Here is a 21,899-nt window from a genome sequence, read left to right as displayed (position 1 = left end):
CGTGACTATTTATGCTCTAGTGACTTTTCTTGTCACAGGCTACTAACAGATAGTTCACAGACTGGCCACAAACTGCATTTCAAATGGCACTGCCCTCTGCTCAGGTTTAATGAACCACCCTCTGCTCTCCAAATGCTCTGTATTCCCTCAGACTTCTGTTTCTTTGTACCTACTGTTCTCTCTATTGAAGATTCCCTTTTCCTTACTTTCCCTTTTCCAGCTGCCACATTCCTTTTCCCCAACTAACTACCTTCTCTTTCTGGGAACCTAACCTCCCAGACATTTCTCAGCTTTGACAATCCTTCCATTAAAAAACTTGGAGAATTTTATTGTAATGATCTTGTTTTTGCATATTTGTATCTCCAGTAAACTCCTTGCGGGCAGGAGCCATTTATTTGCAACTCTAGACCGACAGCACTTAACTCAGAAGTTAGCCCATTGGAGGTATTCAGTAAATATTCATGGCATATCAGATGGGTGTTTGTCAGTCTTGTCAGGAAAACAAAAACCACTCTAGGTGTTTCAGAGAGAAAAATAATACAGGGAATTGTTGAAGGAGGTGATGAAAAGCTGGGAAGCAGCACAGAGGGACAGTGAGGCAACTCAACATACAAGCAGCATCAACAGACTGCTCATTTCCCTAGAGATAGAGGAACACTGCAGGGGGGATGGTACCAGAGTCCCAAAGTTGGGGCCTTCAAACAGGGACTAGCAGTGTTAGGACTGCCAGGCAAGAGCTTGGACCTGGGGAGGGAGGGACCATCCAGAGGGAACTGAAGCCACAGTGGAGATGAAGCCGCTCTAGAAATGTCAGCAAAAGTTGAGTGTGAAGGAACTTGGCTTTTCTCTTCCTTCCATCTTTCGGTATTCTGCCAGTGCCTCTAATCACAAGCCAGGGGGAAGGCGATGGCAGAAAATGTATATATTCCTCTGGTACAGAGAGGACAAGAGAAACATGAAGAATGGATCTGAAAGAGCAGATGGCCCTGTGACTGCACAGAGATGGATTCTGGCCTTGCATCTTCCGCTTATCACCTATGTGACTAAAGCAAGTAACTTAATCTCACTCAGAATCTATTTCTTCACCTCCGAAATGGAATTTATATGACTTTCCTTGTTGGCCGTCACACTGGAAATTTTACTGTATGTGTCTCTCTTGATGATTATATAGGCAAAAATATACACCCTCTCCCCAGGAGAAAGTTGAGTTCCCAATTATTAATTTAGAACAGGTATCTTCCCATTACCACATTTGTGTTATAAGAGAAACTATTCTTATTCTAACATTTTCTGAGAATATTCTTATTCTGATGTCTTCCCTAGTCAGCAACCTGTATCTCTATGAATCAATACACATCATTTCATCACAGGCAAGTACAATGATGTCTGGCTCCTATGGACTGAATTGTGCCCCACTTCCCCAATATTCATGTCTTGAAGCCCTTACCCCAATTTGATGTTACTTGGAAATGGGGTATTTGGGGAATAATTAGGTTTAGAAGAGGTTTTGAGGGTGGGGCCTTCATGATGAGATTAGTGCCATTATAAGAAGAGGCGCCAGAGAGCTTGTTCTCTCTCCTCCTTCTTATGTGAGGGTACATTGATAAGGCAACCATGTACAAGCCAGGAAGAGAGGTCTCACCAGAAAGTAACCATACTGACACCTTGATCTTGAACTTCTGGCTTCCAGAACGATGAGAAAATAAATTTATATTGTTTAAGCCAGTAGTCCCCAACCTTTTTGGTACCAGAGACCAGTTTCATGGAAGACAGTTTTTCCACGGGATGGGGTGAGGCAGGGGGATGGTTCAGGCAGTAATGCGAGCCATGGGGAGTGATGGGGAGCAGCAGATGAAGCTCTGCTCACTTGCTGCTCACCTCCTGCTGTGCAGCCCGGTTCCTAACAGGCCACAACCAGTACTGGTCCGCGGCCCAGGGGTTGGGGACCCCTGATTTAAACCACCCATCTATAGTGTTTTGTTACATCAGCCTGAGCTAAGACACTGGCTTTGTAGGGCCATGCATTTTGCTTTGGGTTTTAACTAAACTTCCTAGAGATGCTCACTAGAAGAAGTAAATGAATGGAAACAACTCATGATGCTGGGGAAGTGGCAGTGGGACACTGAGTACACATCAGATTTAAATGGTATTCTGCATTGTACCAGATAGTTTCTAAACCTTGACTGGAATTTATTTAAACTTCAAAGATCCATGAGATAAAAGCATGTTGAAGTCCTTTAAACTCAGTGAGCTTGCACACTGAGGGTATTTAAAGTTTAATTTGCTTCCCACAAGGTCCAAGGCACCACTCAGTGTATGGAGGGGTTCTTTGAACACTCCTGTAGTCAGTACGAGTCCACAGTATTTCAAGAATGTAGTGACAGCAACATTAGTTTTCTTGCTAATTTTCGTATTCATTCAACAATATCTAATGGATCACTATGATGTGCAGAGCACTCCAGTTGCTATGACCAAGAACCATATTTAGTCCTTCCCTCAGGAAGCTTGCATTCTAATAGTATAAACAATGTCATGAAGAAGTACCAATAAAATGTTAGAAAAGTCATAAGGAAGAAAGGATCACTTCCAGTCCTGCTTGACAGTTGAGCATGGAAAGCTCATGGAGACATTAGCATCTGAGTAGACGGTTAAAGGATAGGGGCCTATTGGACTCAAGATCAGGGAAAAGGACGATGCAGATACAGGCTGTATACAAGTGGCATTTACACAGGGTTGTGGGTGTTTCTGTTTGCTTAGAGCAGAAATATGCAGTATTGGAAAGAGAGAAGTAAGGGATGAGGTTGAAAAGGTAGGTTGAGTTCATTGTGGGAAAAAAAAGAAAGGTACTCAATGCCAGACTAAGGAACTTTAATCTGGTTATAGAGAGTCAAGGCATATTTTTGAAAGAGAGCCAAGCAATATGGCGACTGTGAACCACACATTTGGACCCACCTATGTGTTGGGAGAGATAGACCATCTTAACTTTATAGAGCAGGGAGGTAGTCAGCAAATTTTTTCTCTAAAGAGGCAGACGGTCCCTATTTTAGGCTTGTGCACCACATAGTTTCTTTTGCAAGTGCTCAATTCTGCTGCTGTAGGGAAAAAGCAACCATAAACAATATGTAAATGATGAGTGTGGATGTGTTCCAATAAAACTTTATTTACAAAAACTAGTGGCAAGCCAGATTTGTCCCGTGAGCCATAGTTTGCCTATTCCTGCAATAAAGGGTGAAATAGATGAGATTATTTTGCTGTTGATGATTCTTATGTATTTGCCTTTTTGTCTTTGTTACAGCTTTCTTTGCAGTTTTCATTCTGATGATTACAAGAATGGCTTTTACTTTACCAGTCCTTAACAAAACACTAAGATGAATAGATCCACTCTCAAATGAGAAAGTGAGAGGTGGCCCAGGGGCTGGCTTAAAGCCAGCAGGAAATAGTCACGGAAGGCACTAATCACAGTAGCTAACATGTATGATTTCTACCATATGTCAAGAACTCATCTAAATATTTTGCACGTTAACACACTTAACCATTAAAAGAGCATTATAAAGTAGTTTTTTATTGTTGTCACTCTTTGCCAATGGGAACAATGAGGCACAGAGAGGTGAGGTGACTTGTTCTAGGTCACAAACTTTACAGGAAGCAGTGCAGTCAGGGTTTGAACCCAGACATCTAGCACAGGATGCTGCATTCTTTTTTTTTCTAATTTTCATTGAAATATAGTTGATTTACAATGTTGTGTTAGTTTCAAGTGTACAGCAAAGTGATTCAGTTTTATATATATATATATATATATATATATATATATTCTTTTTTTTACATTCTCTTCCATTATAGGTTATTACAGGATATTGAGTATAGTTTGCTGTGCTATACAGTAGGTCCTTGTTGGGTCGGTTATCCATTTTATATATAGTAGTGTGTATATTTTAATCCCAAACTCCTAATTTAATCCTTCCTCCCCCTTTGATAACTGTAAGTTTGTTTTCTATGTCTGTGAGTCTATTTCTGTTTTATAAATAGGTTCATTTGTACCATTTTGTAGATTTCATATATAAGCGATATCATATGATATTTGTGTTTCTCTGTCCGGATTACTTCACTTAGTATGATAATCTGTAGGTCCGTCCATGTTGCTGCAAATGACATTATTTCATTCTTTTTTATGGCTGAGCAATACTCCATTATATTTATATTACAACATCTTCTTTACCCATTCATGTCGATGGGCATTTAGGTTGCTTCCATGTCCTGCCTATTGTGCATAGTGCTGCTATGAACATTGGGGTGCATGTATCTTTTCGAATTATGTTTTCCTCTGGGTATATGCCCAGGAGTGAGATTGCTGGATCATGTGGTAGCTCTACTTTTAGTTTTTTAGGGAACTTCCATACTGTTTTCCATAGTGGCTGCACAAATTTACATTCCTACCAGCAGTGTAGGAGGACTCCTTTTTCTCCACACCCTCTCCACAGGATGCTGCATTCTTGAACTCTATGTCATGTTATCTATAATGAGAAACTAAAGGTAATTTCATCAAATTATTTAGCTGAAAATAAAAGATTGACTGAGACTGTTTACTACTTTACTGAGGTCTGTCTGTGGAAATGGTGCACTTACCCTAGATTATGGCTGTTCTACCTTCTAAGTCTCATGGCTGTTCTACCTTCTAAGTCTCATAGACTCTATGGTACCACTGGAGAATTTGGCTATATCTTTAAATACAGAGATCTTTATCAGTGAAAAAGATTTTTCCTTCAAAGTTAGGTATCTTTTTCAGTATCAACGCATAAATGGAGTCCCATATAATTGAACTGTTTTTCCAGGTGCAGGACTTCTAGTGCTAACCATGGTCTTAACCTTATTATCTGTCATAACCTTTGCCATCTATGCTTAATCAGTTCTAACATCAGAAAACACATCAGCTGATTGGAAATTTGGGGACTTTAGGAAATTAAGGAAGACTGCAAAGTAAAAATAAACTGGGAAAAAGTAATTATTTCATAATGCCATGAGGGTATGAATTCTGCAACTAAATATCATAGTTTAGGTTAATAAAAATGTTCAGAGTTAATGTCCTAGTGTTAGAGACTCCAGTCAAATTCTGGAATAATCCAAAACAGCACAGTAGTAACCACCAGTCTGTACTGTATAGCAACAAACAGGAAGTTCATGTTGACTTTTCCTTAATATTTAAAAAAAAAATGGTTTCCCTTTCATTTGGAACAAAGGAATATAAGTGTAGTGTAGTGGAAATCTTTGGATTCAGACATACCTGGTTTTGAATCTTAACTTCATATTTCACTGTGTGTTGAAAGTAAAGGTTTCTGAAGCTCTCTGTTCTTGATATAGCTATGAAGATGAAGATTATAATAAATAGCCTACACAGTTATCATGGGAGATGAATTAATTTTTTCTTTGTGAAAGCATGTGACAGGAACAAGATGCTTAAAATGCTATTTTTTCCTGTGAATTTGATTGAGTGTTAAATTAACATTTTAAAAACTTAATCTTGGTACAGGAATGTATTTATAGGCAGATTTATAGAACACAAGTGTCTACATATTTATTAACATTCAAAAGAATAGGTAAGATTAATGAACTGGGAAAAAATCCTGAGTTATGAAGTCCAGAAAATGCTACTGTATTATTTGGATTAAGTGTTTCTCCCCAATTTGAAGACATTTTCTCAAGGGAATCTCTGTATTATGACTTCAAGATACTTTTGTGTATATGTTTAAATGCCTTCCTCACATGTTCCTTTTACACCATTTTATCTATATCTTTGGACATTTTATGTTTCTCTGTAAGAGAACTCGCATGAAAAATCCATTTGTCACCATGTTATCATTATGTAGATAAGAAAATATAAGAGAAGCCAAATTCAAGTCCAGACAAGCTGTGAAAGGGAATGTGCACCCTCTAGTGCCCACATTTATTTCTCACAAGAGCATATACAGCTTTGCTTTTTGTTTTCATCAATTTTAAATAAACACCAAATTTGATTTTAAAATAAATGGCCCAGGGTTTTCAACTTGAGCATATTACATTGTATGATTATAGATGTATTATTATGACAAGATTTCATCTATCACTTAAAAGAATATTTCCATGAACCTGTGTTAAGATGATTTTCTTGCACAGAACTGTGTTTCAAAGGGACTTTGATTTTACTGAAAATGAAAAATAGGCTCCACGCATCTGTGGCTTAACAACATTTTATTTCTGGTCCTCTGGATCATGCAGTTTTTGTCCACGTGCTTTCATACTCTTTGGCTTTATAACTAATTCCTCTAATCTAGCTGGTTTTGACATATTAGAATTTGGGGGATTTCCTTAGTTTTTTTTTTTTTTTTTTTTTTTTTGCGGTACGTGGGCCTCTCACCGCTTTGGCCTCTCCCGCCGCGGAGCACAGGCTCCGGACGCGCAGGCCCAGCGGCCATGGCTCACGGGCCCAGCCGCTGCGCCGCACGTGGGATCCTCCCGAATCCTGGCACGAACCCGCGTCCCCTGCATCGGCAGGCGGACTCTCAACTACTGCGCCACCAGGGAAGCCCTCAGTTTTTAAGGTGTGTTTCCCTGAAAGTTATATTAACAGAAGATGTAAAAGTGACTTCTTTTCAACCATATCACATTTTAGAAATAAATATTACCGATATATTTTTAAATGATTGAGATTTGTTACCAAATTAAGAAGATTATGTTCAAGTCATTTTAATCTACCACTTGTTAAAATATTTTAGTTGTTTTACTTTTTGCAGAGAAAAAATATTTTTGTAGGAGTTTTATTCTGTTCAGTACAATTAACTATCCTAGAGGTACAAAGATTAATAGCAATGCCAGATAACGCATGGAGAGTTTTCTGGCATTTATAGCTTAAAAATATTAAATTGCTGGGATTGTATTCAAGGGCATGTATTTTAAAAGGCAGTATTTTATACACATTAAACATGTAATTTGATTTGCCATAATTGACAATGAAGAAGACGCATGATTTTAAGGACAAACTTTATGTTTTGGACTAGAATCCAGATTTTGAAGCACATGTTAAATAAGGCATATTTTAGGACAAGGTAAACTACACAGAAATTGATTTTTTAGTATCTTTTAAAGATGCATTTCAGTGCAAACTGGAATCATTAAATTTTACTGTACCGAAACAATTTTTTTTTTTTCGGTATGCGGGCCTCTCACTGTTGTGGCCTCTCCCGTTGCGGAGCACAGGCTCCGGACGCGCAGGCTCAGTGGCCATGGCTCACGGGCCCAGCTGCTCCGCGGCATGTGGGATCTTCCCGGACCGGGCACGAACCTGTGTCCCCTGCATCGGCAGGCGGACTCTCAACCACTGCGCCACCAGGGAAGCCCCAAAATGTATTATTTTATGAGTGATGTGCTTAAACTTATATAAAACTGGAAATACATTTAAGCTTGTAAATAAGATCACGCAAACACAAGGAAAACATTATTTGATAGGACTGTTAATGTGGCAGGTTTATATTAACTGAGGACAGTGTTCTTTCCCATTCGTTATATTTTGTTTCAGGTGCTGTGTAAACTGTCAAAAAGAGTTTATAGGGTTCTTATAACTGGGAATCATAACATCCTTAGATGTTATTTAATTTGATTGCTAGCTGAACAGACTAATTTAATTGGAATATCAAAGCTCCAGTGTAAGCAAAGCTGACCTCAGCTTTGTATCTCAGGTCAAAATCGCTTTAATTAGTGAGATAAATAAATACACATTTAAGAGTAATTTTTTAAAAGTCCTTGTTAGTTTTTATTTTAAGACCAGTTTGATGGAAGCTTTGTAATTTTTGAAATTTAAAGGAAGAAGTAAAGGAAAATCAGAGAAGTTAAGTCATTTGTCCAAGGTAGCAGCATAAAGATTAAGATGGGTGATTAAAACTTGTGACAGCTGACTTTCAGTTCAGTGAGTTTGCACTGCACCATATTTACTTTACATTTAAAGCACACACATTTAAAGTGTACACGTACAAACACATACATTCACAAACATTACAAAAAAAAATTTAAGGCAATCATTTGGCCCTGTTTTCCCCCTCCCACCAAGGAAAACATGCCCACACTATACAAACACGTGCATATATCTGTGTGTGTATATAAAAACTATCTTGATTTAAGGGAGGTAGTTATCTAAATGTTAACTTGTTTTCTCCTGATTAAATAGGATTTTGCCCTTTAATAATATTGTATAACTGTAAAAGTACAATAATCACCATATACTCAGCACATCTCAAAATCCTAGAAATACTTGATATTTTAGCCATAACAAGGTTTGTATTGATTTTTTAAAATATTTTTAAACAAATTTCATTCAAAATTTTATAATATTTCTCTGGTTCAAATTTAATTTGTATTCTATTTATTCAATTTTTAGAAGGAAGTAACATGTGGAAACATATGGGAGGGAGGGACCAGTTTCCCCAGAAGGAAGGTTGAAGGAGAAAGAGTAGGGAGAGGTTGATCAAGAAAACCTTCACAGAAGTTGTATATCTTGGACAGAGTCTTGAAAGATGAGTAGGAGTTCATCATATGGTTTGCCATCCAGAGAGTAGCCATATACCAATATGGAATTAAAACGTGTTCTCATGTTCTAGAAATCTGAAGAAGAAAGATGATTATTAAAAAATATACTAAACAAAATTTAAAAATCTTACCTCACCTCCAGGAAGATTTCTTCCACATTGTAGTACCAGTAAAAAAGAGTCATAGTTTTGTTTCCATGAACATGAAAACGTGTGTTCTAGCTAATTAACAAGTACATTAAAATTTGGTTTGTTAAGTCATCTGGTCTAGGCCTAGAGCCTTAGGATTGTGCAAGAGTTAACATATTTCACAAATGTTAATACTTTACTTTCAGGCTGCTAAAGGTGAGGCTTATAAGTTTTTATGAAATTCTATGTGCAAAGATGTTTAAAGATATAATATGGCCATTCATAACCTAGCTCACTAATCAAATTAGTTTAAGTCTGGGAGCTTGAAGGATTTATAGTTTCATAGTTTACACATGTGGGAATGATGAGTTCCAAATGGTATATTAAAAGTGACTGAATTAAAGTTTATGTAAATGTGTCATCTTAAATACTTTATGTGGCAGTCACTATATTAACGGAACACAGTAGTGCCCATTAAGAGGCTCTTCTGACATAATTAGCAGTGTTATCATAGAGCACAAATTCCATGCAATGATTTACTGTTGACAGTTCAAAATTGATAACTTTTTAAACTGCAAGTGTTCCTCTGGTTCTTTTGAATGTGTTTCTGTTTGTCTTTTATTTTTTAAATTTTTTTAACATCTTTATTGGAGTATAATTGCTTTACAGTGGTGTGTTAGTTTCTGCTTTAGTTTTAATTTACTTAAAATATTTACACATACACACACATATACACGCACCTGCAACACAGACATATATCTCCCAATTTAGACTGCAAGGAAGTATAATTGATCTAATTTGCATTATCTTTATGGAAAATTCAACTGGAGGAAGTAGAGTCCATTTGTACAATATGATCTTGAGGGAAAACTTAGACCTTTCGAATATTTGGTATATATGCACCATACTTGAAACTTCCAGAAAAATAGAAGATCTCTTTGGAAAAAATCCTTGGTTTGGTAATAAAATATTTGCAAAAAAAAAAAAAAAAATCAAAGATATGGTTGCTCTGTTCCATGAGACTCTACAGATCTTAGTTTTGGGGGGTTGTGATGAGTACCTTTGTAAAGGAGAGAAAATTGTCACTTCACTGTTAATCATAAATAATCACAAAGATGAGATTTTAGGTTATACTTGAAAAATATAGGACAGAATATTCATCAACTGTTACAGGAAGAAAATCATTTTGTAAATAGAGAGTTAGAAGTCATAATTTTCTTAGATAAAGAAAAATTTTTTTACATCTTTATTGGAGTATAATTGCTTTACAATGGTGTGTTAGTTTCTGCTTTACAACAAAATGAATCAGTTATATAATACATATGTTCCCATATCTCTTCCCTCTTGCGTCTCCCTCCCTCCCACCCTCCCTATCGCACCCCTCCAGGCGGTCATAAAGCACCGAGCTGATCTCCCTGTGCTATGCGGCTGCCTCCCACTAGCTAGCTACCTTAAGTTTGGTAGTGTATATACGTCCATGCCTCTCTGGATAAAGTTAGACTGGATTTAAGGGATAGAGTCTGTCTGTAATAACATATAGAAGTACATTAAGTACAGAGTGAAGTGTGTTATGAGAGTAAGATGAGAGTAATAAGAAATTTTATTGATGGGCTGATTCTGAGGGTGTACAGGCCCATTATAAGCAACTTATTCTATGTCAGTTCTTTATCAATGTTTTGTGAGAGTTTTAAAAGTGAGAAAAAAATAGTAGAAATGAGTGATTTTATAAAGGAAGAAAAATACATGCACAGAATCCAAGATTTAATACGGTATTGAAAATAACTCTTCAGTGTTATTCTTGAGGGTTTTGAAAAGGTACCTGAGTTACATCTGTATGATATCTTCAGTTGGTGATTAAAGACCCAGCCTCAAGTAGTGCAAAGCGTGATAAAAAATACCAGTGGCAAAACGCTGGGGAGAATAGATAGCACCCAATTTAGAAACATGTATGGATTTAAATCAGGGGAGTCTGTTAATTTGGCATACATCTCAGCAAGGATATGTGAAAAATATTCAATGCCAGTGAACATGTGAAAACTAGGGGGCAAGGCACAGAAAACGATGAAGGAAGAGCTGCCAAATTGATAAGGAATAAAGTAAATGCGCAATTGTTACTTGGAAGCCAGGGTCTGAGTAGAAGCCAAGAAGGAGGTCTTGTTCATTTTGCTAAAAGCGGTGGAAATGTCACTGAGACTAAGCATTGAATGTGAGCCATTGGCACTCAGTAAGAGTGCACAGGAAGCCTTTTGAAAACTCTGCCTCTGCTTCCCCTTCACCCTTCCATCCTCATTGCTGGCACACAGAGATGGGGCTGGCTACTGGCAGAATACTGGAGGGAAAACAAGTGCTAGCAGCTGACAGTTAAGTCCCAGAACGCTAAGGGATGGTATTGAATGTTAGATCTTGGACTATGGGCTGACTGTATATTACATTGAGACAAAAAGTTTTAGTAAGAAAATCATAGATATGGTTGAAGCAACAAGCCCAAATTGAAGCCACAGGGGGGAAAAAAAAAAAGTAAACAATATTACATGAGCAATAGCTCAGCTTAAATCATGTAAGAATTGGGTTTAGGTTCCACCTATTGCCAAAGGAATCAAGACATCACAAAGATGAAAGAAAAGAGAAAAAGAAAGTCTAACTAACACCTAAGAATAGTACAAACTCATTGATACTTTGTTCCATTACATTTCAGAAAGAAAGTGTAACATATTAACACACATGCTTATGAATAGATATAGTTTTCCTAGGTAAAGCACTTTACTCACAACTTCCCTAAAAAATATTTGAAATCCCTTAAAAATAAATCTGTAACTTAGTTCATACAGTGTTCTGCCTATGTTTTCCTCTAAGAGTTTGATAGTGTCTGGCCTTACATTTAGGTCTTTAATCCATTTTGAGTTTATTTTTGTGTATGGTGTTAGGAAATGTTCTAATTTCATTCTTTCATGTGTAGCTGTCCAGTTTTCCCAGCACCACTTATTGAAGAGGCTGTCTTTTCTCCATTGTGTATTCTTTGCTCCCTTTATCAAAGATAAGCTGACCATATGTGCATGGGTTTATCTCTGGGCTTTCTATCCTGTTCCATTGATCTATCTTTCTGTTTTTGTGCCAGTACCATACTGTCTTGATTACTGTAGCTTTTGTAGTATAGTCTGAAGTCAGGGAGCCTGATTCCTCCAGCTCCGTTTTTCTTTCTGAAGATCGCTTTGGCTACTCGGGGTCTTTCGTGTTTCCATACAAATTGTGATTTTTTTTGTTCTAGCTCTGTGAAAAATGCCATTGGTAGTTTGATACGGATTGCATTGAATCTGTAGATTGCTTTGGGTAGTAAAGTCATTTTCACAATGTTGATTCTTCCAATCCAAGAACATGGTATATCTCTCCATCTGTTTGTATCATCTTTAATTTCTTTCATCAGTGTCTTATAGTTTTCGGCATACAGGTCTTTTGTCTCCTTAGGTAGGTTTATTCCAGTCAGAATGGCCATCATCAAAAAATCTACAAACAATAAATGCTGGAGAGGGTGTGGAGAAAAGGGAACCCTCATGCACTGTTGGTGGGAATGTAAATTAATACAGCCACTATGGAGAACAGTATGGAGGTTCCTTAAGAAACTAAAAATAGAACTACCACATGACCCAGCAATCCCACTACTGGGCATATACCCTGAGAAAACCATAATTCAAAAAGACACATGTACCACAATGTTTATTGCAGCACTATTTACAATAGCCAGGACATGGAAGCAACCTAAGTGTCCATCTACAGATGAATAGATAAAGAAGATGTGGCACATATAAACAATGGAATATTACTCAGCCATAAAAAGAAATGAAATTGAGTTATTTGTAGTGAGGTGGATGGACCTAGAGTCTGTCATACAGAGTGATGTAAGTCAGAAAGAGAAAAACAAATATATATGGAATCTAAAAAAAAAAGGTTCTGATGAACCTAGGGGTAGGACAGGAATAAAGACGCAGACATAGTGGACTTGAGGACACGGGGAGGGGGAAGGGTAAGCTGGGACAAAGTGAGAGAGTGGCATGGACATATATACACTACCAAATGTAAAATAGATGGCTAGCACGAAGCAGCTGCATAGCACAGGGAGATCAGCTCGGTGCTTTGTGACCACCTAGAGGGGTGGGATAGGGAGGGTGGGAGAGAGACGCAAGAGGGAAGGGATATGGGGATATGTATACACATATAGCTGATTCACTTTGTTATACAGCAGAAACTAACACAACATTGTAAAACAGTTATACTCCAATAAACATGTTAAAGAAAATTAAAAAAATAAAAAAATATTAAAATAAATAAATAAATCTGTAAATCAAAAGAGTATAATCACTCTCTAAAAGATACTTATGTAAAGAGCAAGTTCAGTCATCTTTTGCAGTCTCTTTCCAAATCTATAAAATCGGACAAACAAAAACATTGAATGAGGAAAGACCTCTCTATGGGATTTTACATCCTGTTGCCTGAATTGATCTGAATTATTAGAACTACATGCCAACTGGTGCCCAGGCCTCCCTTAAAATCTTCACAGTCTGAGCAGCAAGCAGACGGTTACCATGGTGTTGACTCCACAAAGGCTTCATTGTGTGGAGATAACCAATTTACCTGGCAGAGTCTCTAGTCTAGAAACTGATTTAATCTTAATTCATTGAAAAGGTGTTTTTTGATTATCCTAAACAAAAGTCGCAGTGTGAGCTGAGCCCCAGTTGTATGTCTAAAGCATTTTTTGTCAAATGGATGCTTCGCTAAACCAAACTCCTTGATAATGTTGACTGCTGCATTTTCATCTCTGTTATCTGTGGAGTTTAATACTATGTCTGGCATATAATAAGGACTTAGTGTATATTTTGTGGCAGAAACGGAGGTAGAGATGTGTTTTAAAAGGAAACATACAGTTTCACATTTTTCAGAAAGACAGATGTCTAAAAGTATTATGATTTTTTGGAAAACTATTTATTTTCAAACTGAATAAATATCCTTTACCTTTTTTTTGCCATTGATTAGAGGTGGTGGTAAAGGATAATTATAACACATGTTCAAACAAGACCAATGTAAATTCCAGGCCTGGTGAAAACTTTCTCCAGCATAGGCCGTAGCAGATCTCTCCCAGCTGTGATGCCAGCTTAGCACCTTGAGTCAACTTCTAGTTTCATGGACCTGTAGGTGGATGTGAGCAATCTTTAACAGAGATACTCTGAATCAAAAGGGTGTGGGACCACAAAAACCAAGTCTAAAGGGAGAATTTGACATTGAATCGTGGATATTCACATCTCACCTTTATGACTCAGAGAGTATTTGATGTGTGATTGAGTCAGACTAGTGTAAAGGTGAAGGGACAGATTTGACCAGAGTGACCAACGTGGATTATATCAAGAAGCCAAGTTTCCAAAATAGAAATCTTCTAGTGGATAAGAGTCAATGAAGGATTTCACTTCATTGGGGGAGGGACAAGACTGCAGTATGGCTCCTTGGCTCCCTAAGAAACTTGAAGAGAGATTTGTTTCTAGAAGTAAAGTATAGGGTTAAGAGGTCTGAAATTTTGCTCTTTATCCTAAGAAAAATGGAAAATCTTTGAGTGGCTTAATGAATGAAGGTTATATAATCAGATATCTTTTAGAAATGATAATTTCACCAGTAGTGCATGGAACAGATGGGAGGGTTCCAGAAAGGTTGCCTAGAACCAGTGGAGAGGCCATTTCAGTAGTTTTGGTCACATTTAATGGCAAGATCAGTGAGGATGCCAACTGTAGAGATCCTGAGCAGCAGATAGATTCACAAGAAATAGAATGTTTGATGGATTAGACTTTGCTAAATATGTGAGGGAAGGGAGAGGAGGGTATCAGAGGTGATAGACAGTGATGCCATTCACAGGTCTGAGGACACTGGGAGGGTACCAGTTTGGGAGAGAAAATCAAACATTAGGTCTTGACATTATATATTGAAAGAGCTCTTACAGCATGCAAGTGGGATCATCCAGTAGGTGGATGGTTATGTAGCTATGGAGCTCAGAAGAAATGCTTGAAGTAGAGATATCTGTATCGGAGTCATTGATATATATATTGTGGTTAAGGTCATTAGCATGAATAAGATTGCTAGTGAGAGAGTAATATAATAGGATAGAAGATGACTGGAAATGAACTGGGCCTTGATAAACTTCAGCATGTAATAACAGGATGGAAGAGGATGAGCCTGCAAAGAAAAAATTATCCGTGGTCATAGAAATAGAAGACAAAATAAATAGAGGGGGATCATGGAGGCAAAAAAAGAATTTCAAAGAAGAGTATGGTCAACAACAGTGTTAAGTGTTGCTAGATGGCAAGAAAGTAAAACTCTCCATTGGCTTTAGTGACATGATTCCTTTATTAATATGTTTTTGTTAAGAAACAACATTGAGTGGATTAAGGAGTGAAGAGGAGATGGGGAACTGACAGGAAACTGGACAACTGTTGCAAAACATTTGCCTTTGCAGAAGATAAGAGAATGGTCAGAGGAGAATATGGAGGTCAAGAGAGTGTTGATTTTTTAATAAAGGAATCAATAAAAATATGTTTAAATTTCCATATGAAGAATTAACTTGAGAGGGAGGGGTTGAATTTACAGTGGATACATTAAAAAAATTGATAGACTCAAATGCCTGAGAAGAAGTAAGAGAATGAAGTACAAAATGCAGGTAGAGGGATTAGCTTTAAGTAAAAGAAGAGAAACTCATTTGAAGGGAAAGGAATGAGAAGGGCACAGGCAGGTAAGATTGGATATTTGGACATAGGAAGTGGAAGGGAGAAATTCTAGTCTGATAATTGCACTTTTCTCTGTAAAGTAGGAAACAATGTCATCTGTTGATAGGTGGAGAAAGAAGATGGATGAGAGCTTTTTTTCATTTTGGTTGATTTTTTTTTCCCTTGTTGGTTTTTTATTTTAAATATAGCAGTGTGTATATGTCAATCCCAAAGAAAAAAGGATCAGAGCTTTGAGAGCTTTGGGAAAAGTTTGAAATAGTTCCTGTGGAGAGTCAGAGCTCAAGGTGAAAAAATTAAATATGGCAGGATGCTGGGTTCATTTGAGGCTGTTGATCATTGCCTTAGTCTGGGTTTCCACAAGAGTGGATCTAGAGACAAAGATTTGGTGCAGGTAGTTTTTTTAGGAAGTAATCCCAGGAAGCAAAGTGAGGAAGTGAGATAAGAAAAAGGCAGCCATTACAGGATGATACATGAGCAGGTTAACAATGGAGGCAACTGTGCTCAGTCCTGCTGGGAACCTTCTGAGACACTGTGTGTAATATCCCTCAAGGTGGTTGCACTGAAGGCAAGGGAGCTGGGATATTTATCTACCAACTCCCGGCTCTCACTAGCTGAGGGTCACCCCTGAGGTATTAACATCCCAGTACTCCTGGCCTGCCCCATGCACTGGCAAGTGAATGTCTACCGGTGGAGACACACACAGATTTTTATACTGGACTAAAGGAAAAACAAAAATGCCCTTCTTAAGACATTCTGATGGAAAACATGCACTGGATTTGGTGGGTGGCTAAATGACCATAGTTGAAGACTGTTGATTTCATAAATTAACATCAATGAGAAAGATTTTTAGTAGCATGCAACAGGACTCTTAAAATCAGCATTACAAGTGAAGAAATAGGAAACCTAATAGTTAAACTTATGCAAAAAACAAATGTAGGAAAGATAACCACCATGTATGATAAAATAAAACACGATAAATATTTAGAATCCATATGCAAATGAAATAAGGGATTGACATTTAATGATGTGGAATTTAGAATAAAAAATCTCTGAATTCAGATCTCTGTTTCTTCTATTTCCAGTTGGGTAGCCTTGGTAAATAAAAACTTAGTAAATATTTATTACTATGAATTAGGTCCTCTTTGAGGTGAAGGATATAATGGTGAACAAGATGAATTAAGTTTCGTCCGTATGGTACTAACAGTCTGAGAGCAATTGACTTAATTTCTCTGAGCCTCCATCTCCTCATATGAGCAGAGAGATTGGTAGTACATTACCACTGATTTTTGTAAGAAAACAAAAGGCTTTTGGAAGTGTTTTGTGTTCTGTGAAACTCTTTATCAGTTTAATTTTAAAACAATAGCCTGCAAATAACATGAAAAATTCTAACAGGTTTATATGATTTAAAGCCCTGAAATTTGAGTTGATTGAACTCATAGGCTACCTCAATGAAAGTACTCATAAAGAAGATAATTGTCTATTCTTTCCTGATTATACTAAACACCACTGATATGATCTTTTTAGGAACCACATTTTAAGGAAAGTAAGATACTGACAAACCATGGAATATCCATTGAAGTAACTAGGAGTAGGGTAGGCTGACCATCAGATATCTTCTAGTGGATTTAAAGAGTTGATTTCAACTATTTGAGGGTTGTATTGGAAAAGAAGCTACAGCATGGTGATTACAGTACATTACTTGGTGTCTTAAATCTTGTATTTGTATCTTTGGTCTACTCCACAGATTTCCTATGAAAATTGAGTAAGTCATTGATTTTTCTGGATAACTTTCATTTGTTTGTTTGCCTGTTTGTTTTGTTTAATAAACAATTGGATTAGATGATCTCTAAATTCCCGTTATCATAGATTCTTTACAGATGCTGATAAAATCTATAGGTTCTTTCTCAACAAAAATGCACACACATTCAGAATTGTGCCTGAAATTTCAAGTGATTCATAGACATTCTCCACCCTTGCAACTCACCTTACTGCCTTGAAAATATTTGCTTTAAGTAGACCTGAATCACCTCATCAGAGTTAATAGTTTATTCCCAGTAGCTCCATAGATATCTGCAATAAAAGAATGTTTGGGAATAACAGTGTGGGTGATCACGTATCTATTGCAGCATAACAACCCACCTCAAAATTTAATGGTTTATTTATTTATTTATCATATCTCACAATTTTGCAATGTGGGCAGGGCTCTTTGGGCAGTTCCGTGGCTCTGAGTGGAGTCAGCTAGAGCACTCACTTGGTTGTATTCAGCTGGTGTTTGAGTTGGGTCAGAAGGTCAAAGAAGGCTTTATTCACTTGCCTGGTGCTGCATGCTCTTTCACGTGGTCTTTCCACCTGGCAAGCCTGAGCTTTTGTAAAGCACTTTAGGATCCTTCAACGTCTTATATAACACTTGCCTTCTCAGAGTGTGTTTTCTACGAGGACAAGATCCAAGGTGCAAGCACTTATCAAGCCCATGCTTGCGTTACACGTACTAATATCCCTCCCATTTGCTATAGCAAGTCATATGACCAAACACAGCGTCAATATGGTTGGAGACAACACGAAGGGCATGAGTATCCGAGGTATGGTTTAATGGGGGCCACCAAAAGGAATTTTTTGTTTACTGTAAGTACATTCCAAAAAGAAAGAGAGTTATCTTGGAAAGTACTAACTTTTCAATCATGCAGACATTCAAACAAAGGCTGAGGAATAACTTATAGAAGATACTGTAGAGGTCATTGCTACATTGAGATGAATAAAATGACCTCTGTGATCATGAGACTGGATCAAAGCTGACTCCAAATTTTGAGCCATCCTGACCAGGGAAATAGTAATGCTGTTAACAGTAATAGGGGCATCAGGCAGAAGTTTCAGGTTGGGAAAAAATGGTAAATGTTGATAGATTGCTTTTTTTTCCCATATAGAAGAAAGATATAATCAAGAAATAATGACCCTTATTTTTCCCTGTCTTAGGTTGGATGTCGATATAACTGAACTTCACAGTTGGATTACTCGTTCAGAAGCTGTGTTGCAGAGTCCTGAATTTGCAGTCTATCGGAAGGAAGGCAACTTCTCAGACCTTAAAGAAAAAGTCAATGTAGGTTATGCATTATTTTTTATGTATTTTGCTAAGTTTTGCTGCTTGTAAACTCTGTGCTCTGAACTCTTATTCTCTTAAAGTTGAAAAGATTAAAGTGATATGATATAATGCTTTTAAAGATATCTTTGAAATATATTTTACATATCAAGTAGAATCAAAGTTTAGTATAGAGAAATGTTTACTGATTCTGCTGTGACTAATGAGGAATACTTTTTGTAAACCTTCTTTAACTTTTATATTACTTAGCTGTAAATTAACAACTTTGTAACATGAACTCATATTGATTTCCCTTCATATATTGTTCTTTCACCTGAAGGCTGATATTTTAGCAGGCTTGCAGAACAGAATGGAATAGAATAGACCCGACCCTTAGGAATACTAAAGACCCTGTTTGTGCTCTCACTGTCATCAAAATGTTATACTTCAAAATCATTAATAATTGTCATAAGTTATAACATATTTGCATTTTCTGGATATGTATGTATTACATTAACATAACTAAAAGTTGCCCGGCCTTTTTATTTTTTTATAAAAGATTGTTTGCTGGTTTTATTTCCTACTGAGACATTATAGTTTCATCCTTTGCAATAGGGATTTTTATTAATTTAATAAGAGCTGTTTCATCTTCAGGGACATTGTCAAGGCTTTGATTTTTCAACTTCGACTTATAAACATCCATTTTTGGTATATAATTGGCAATAGTTTGTGAGGAAATTTCTCACAGGCAGAGTGAATATTCTGCAGTGGGCAGGCTAAAGAAACAGGTATTCTGAATGTTAAATAATTTTAGCTATAGGAAGATCACATGTGTGGATTCACTCTGCTTTATCTTTCCAGCATTTGATTTCATGAATTACAAAATCTATTAGATGTTTACAAATACAACACTAACACAGATACAAGGGAATACCTGCCGTGGGGTTGGAACTTTTGGAGAACAAAAAAATCTTCTTCTAGGAGAAAAAATTCTGTTTTTTAGGCTGCTTGAGGGGGAGAGAGAATTTCATCAACATTGCTCAGAGTTGACTGTTTATAAATGGGAAAGTTATTTTAAATTTCTTATTGGCTTTCTATGGTATTCTGTTATCAGCTTAATAACGGACTATTATAGATAGTTTCAAGAAAAGGGAATTATGATTATATTGTTAATGTTTTAGTTTTAAAATTAAACTGAATGATAACATGTAGAAAATAGCGAAATATCTTATTTCAGAGTATACTTATTCAAAGGTATATTCTTTGTTATAATTTTTGAGGGAAAGTCTACAAGTAGAAAATTACTTAGAGAAGATGAACTCTAATTATGTTTCGGAGTTCATGTGACATACTCGACCACTGAAAGTATGAATCACCTTGGGTAGACATTTTATTAGCTAATTAAATATTTTTTATCTATCTGAATAATCTACTTAACTGTTTGCCATCCTATTTCTGTGTCTTAAAATAGCTTTGATCAAGCAGGAAAATTGAATTCTAGCATTTCCAGACTATAAATTTAAAAATTTCCTGTTATCATATGGTTACCTAGAAGCAATTTGCATGTAATCAATAGTGTCCAGCAATGAGAGACTGCAAGTGCTAAAAGCAATGTACAATACTGTATGAGTGGTTTTCTGATGCTTCGTTGAGTCACCTTTATCAACTTTTACTCTCATATTCTGAAATAAAAACATCATTCTTAATTGCCTACTAAAATAGGACATGAAATGATTTACCTAGACATTTCCTTCAGGCTAAATATAAGGCATATGTATTTAAAAAAATCCTTGAGAGAAATACATAGTAATGGTGATGGATATGCAGTTTAGGCATACATTAATTTTCTTGCTTCTTCACCTGTCAGTTTATGTAGGTTATTTTGAACACATGGGAGGCCTATCTCATGAGCTTGAGTGCTATTAATTCATTTTTAGGCATTCATTAAAAATGGCTAAATAATACCTCCTCTTTTTTTTTTTCACTTGAAGTAATAAATGAATGAAGGAATCAAGCACTTTCAGCCAATTAGAATATCCTAGGACACTTCAGATTTATATACTTTTAAATCTAACAAAAATTTTCCTTCTCTATTAACAATGTGTTTTATCCATACAATTAACATAATACACTTTTTTAAAAGTTAAGTTCTAGGGGACATATCTACTCAAAGTGTGGTCCCTGGACAACCAGTATTGGCATCATCTGTGAGCTTCTTAGAACTGTAGGATTGATTTCAGGCTTGATAAATCAGAATTTGCATTTAAACAAGATCCACAGGTGATTCCTACGTACATAAATGTTGGAGAATCAATACACAATGGGAGACTTTACCAGACTCCTAGGTGTTCTTCACTCATTCTGTTAATGTCACCATAGTTCAGAATTTCCAGCTGACTTAACAGGTATAGCTACTCAACTTCTTGAACTGAGCACATGGTAATGTAAGTTAGTAATTAAACCAACAAAACAAGCTCTTCTTACCCCAAGGTGATTTTATACCTCTACAGTGTTCTCCTGAAAAGCTTTCCTACTAGCCATTAAGGTCAATAGGCCTTGGGCTCTTCCTGGGACTTACACTTGCTTACACCCATACCAAATCAACTTTTCACCAAGTTCTGTGGGAAATATTCAACCCAATTAATTCTACCGTTCCCTTATCTCTGTTATCTGTGCTTGCCACGGAGAATATAGGAACCTCTATTCACCTGTCCTTTCTTGTATCTTCGTCTCTATGCTCTTCTGTACTCTTTCCTCTGTCTCACTTTCTCTTCTTTGTGCTTTCTCACACTCATTCACTGTGCACTCGGAAACCCTTCTTCCAAAACAGACTTTCTCTCCTGTATACCCGTTTTGTTCATATATGGAATTTATCGGGTCGGCCAAAAAGTTCGTTCGGGTTTTTCTGTAAGATGGAAAAAAGCCCGAATGAACTTTTTGGCCAACCCAATACTTTTACCCTTAAGATCACCACGAAGATTAATGACTCACTCCTCCACTCCTTTAGAATTGCTAGTTTACTCACTTCTCAGGGTCACTTCCAAAGGTACCACCCTTAATGTAAAACTGTCTCTTCCCTTGTGTTTCATGCCAAGTGGCCATCTGTCATTCACCAATTTATTCTATTATTTTCTCTTTCGAAAACTTTGGCATCAGGTTCACAGTCTCCTCCACCCAAGTTATGCCTTTATCCTTAAAAATCTCAGCCCACGTGGACTATCTTGCTGTCTCCAAAAGCTTCCATTTCCCTCTTCTCCTCAATTCACCTACCCACTTGCATTAACAATACTGTAGATGTTTCGCTGCCAGACATTACTCCATTTCGGAAAAAACACACTTTAATAGACTCATCGGTAATTCTTCCTAAGCTTTCCATACTTCCCTAGTAAA

At 36.9% G+C, this 21,899-nt stretch overlaps 1 protein-coding gene across 2 annotated transcripts in view; it reads left to right on the top strand.

The window, feature by feature from the left end:
• Nucleotides 1-21,899, top strand: part of DMD (dystrophin) — a gene marked incomplete at its 5' end in the record, with an annotated part of 2,126,456 nt that overhangs the window by 670,857 nt on the left and 1,433,700 nt on the right. For both annotated transcript variants that reach the window (XM_082864911.1, XM_082864910.1), the window contains one exon: nucleotides 18,407-18,530. In XM_082864911.1, the coding sequence (XP_082721037.1) occupies nucleotides 18,407-18,530 (124 nt within the window). The remainder of the gene's footprint in view (nucleotides 1-18,406; nucleotides 18,531-21,899) is intronic.

Source organism: Leucopleurus acutus, assembly GCF_964270905.1.
Source record: "Leucopleurus acutus genome assembly, chromosome: X".
NCBI lineage: Eukaryota > Metazoa > Chordata > Mammalia > Artiodactyla > Delphinidae > Leucopleurus > Leucopleurus acutus.
This window is presented reverse-complemented; position numbering and strand designations above follow the sequence as displayed.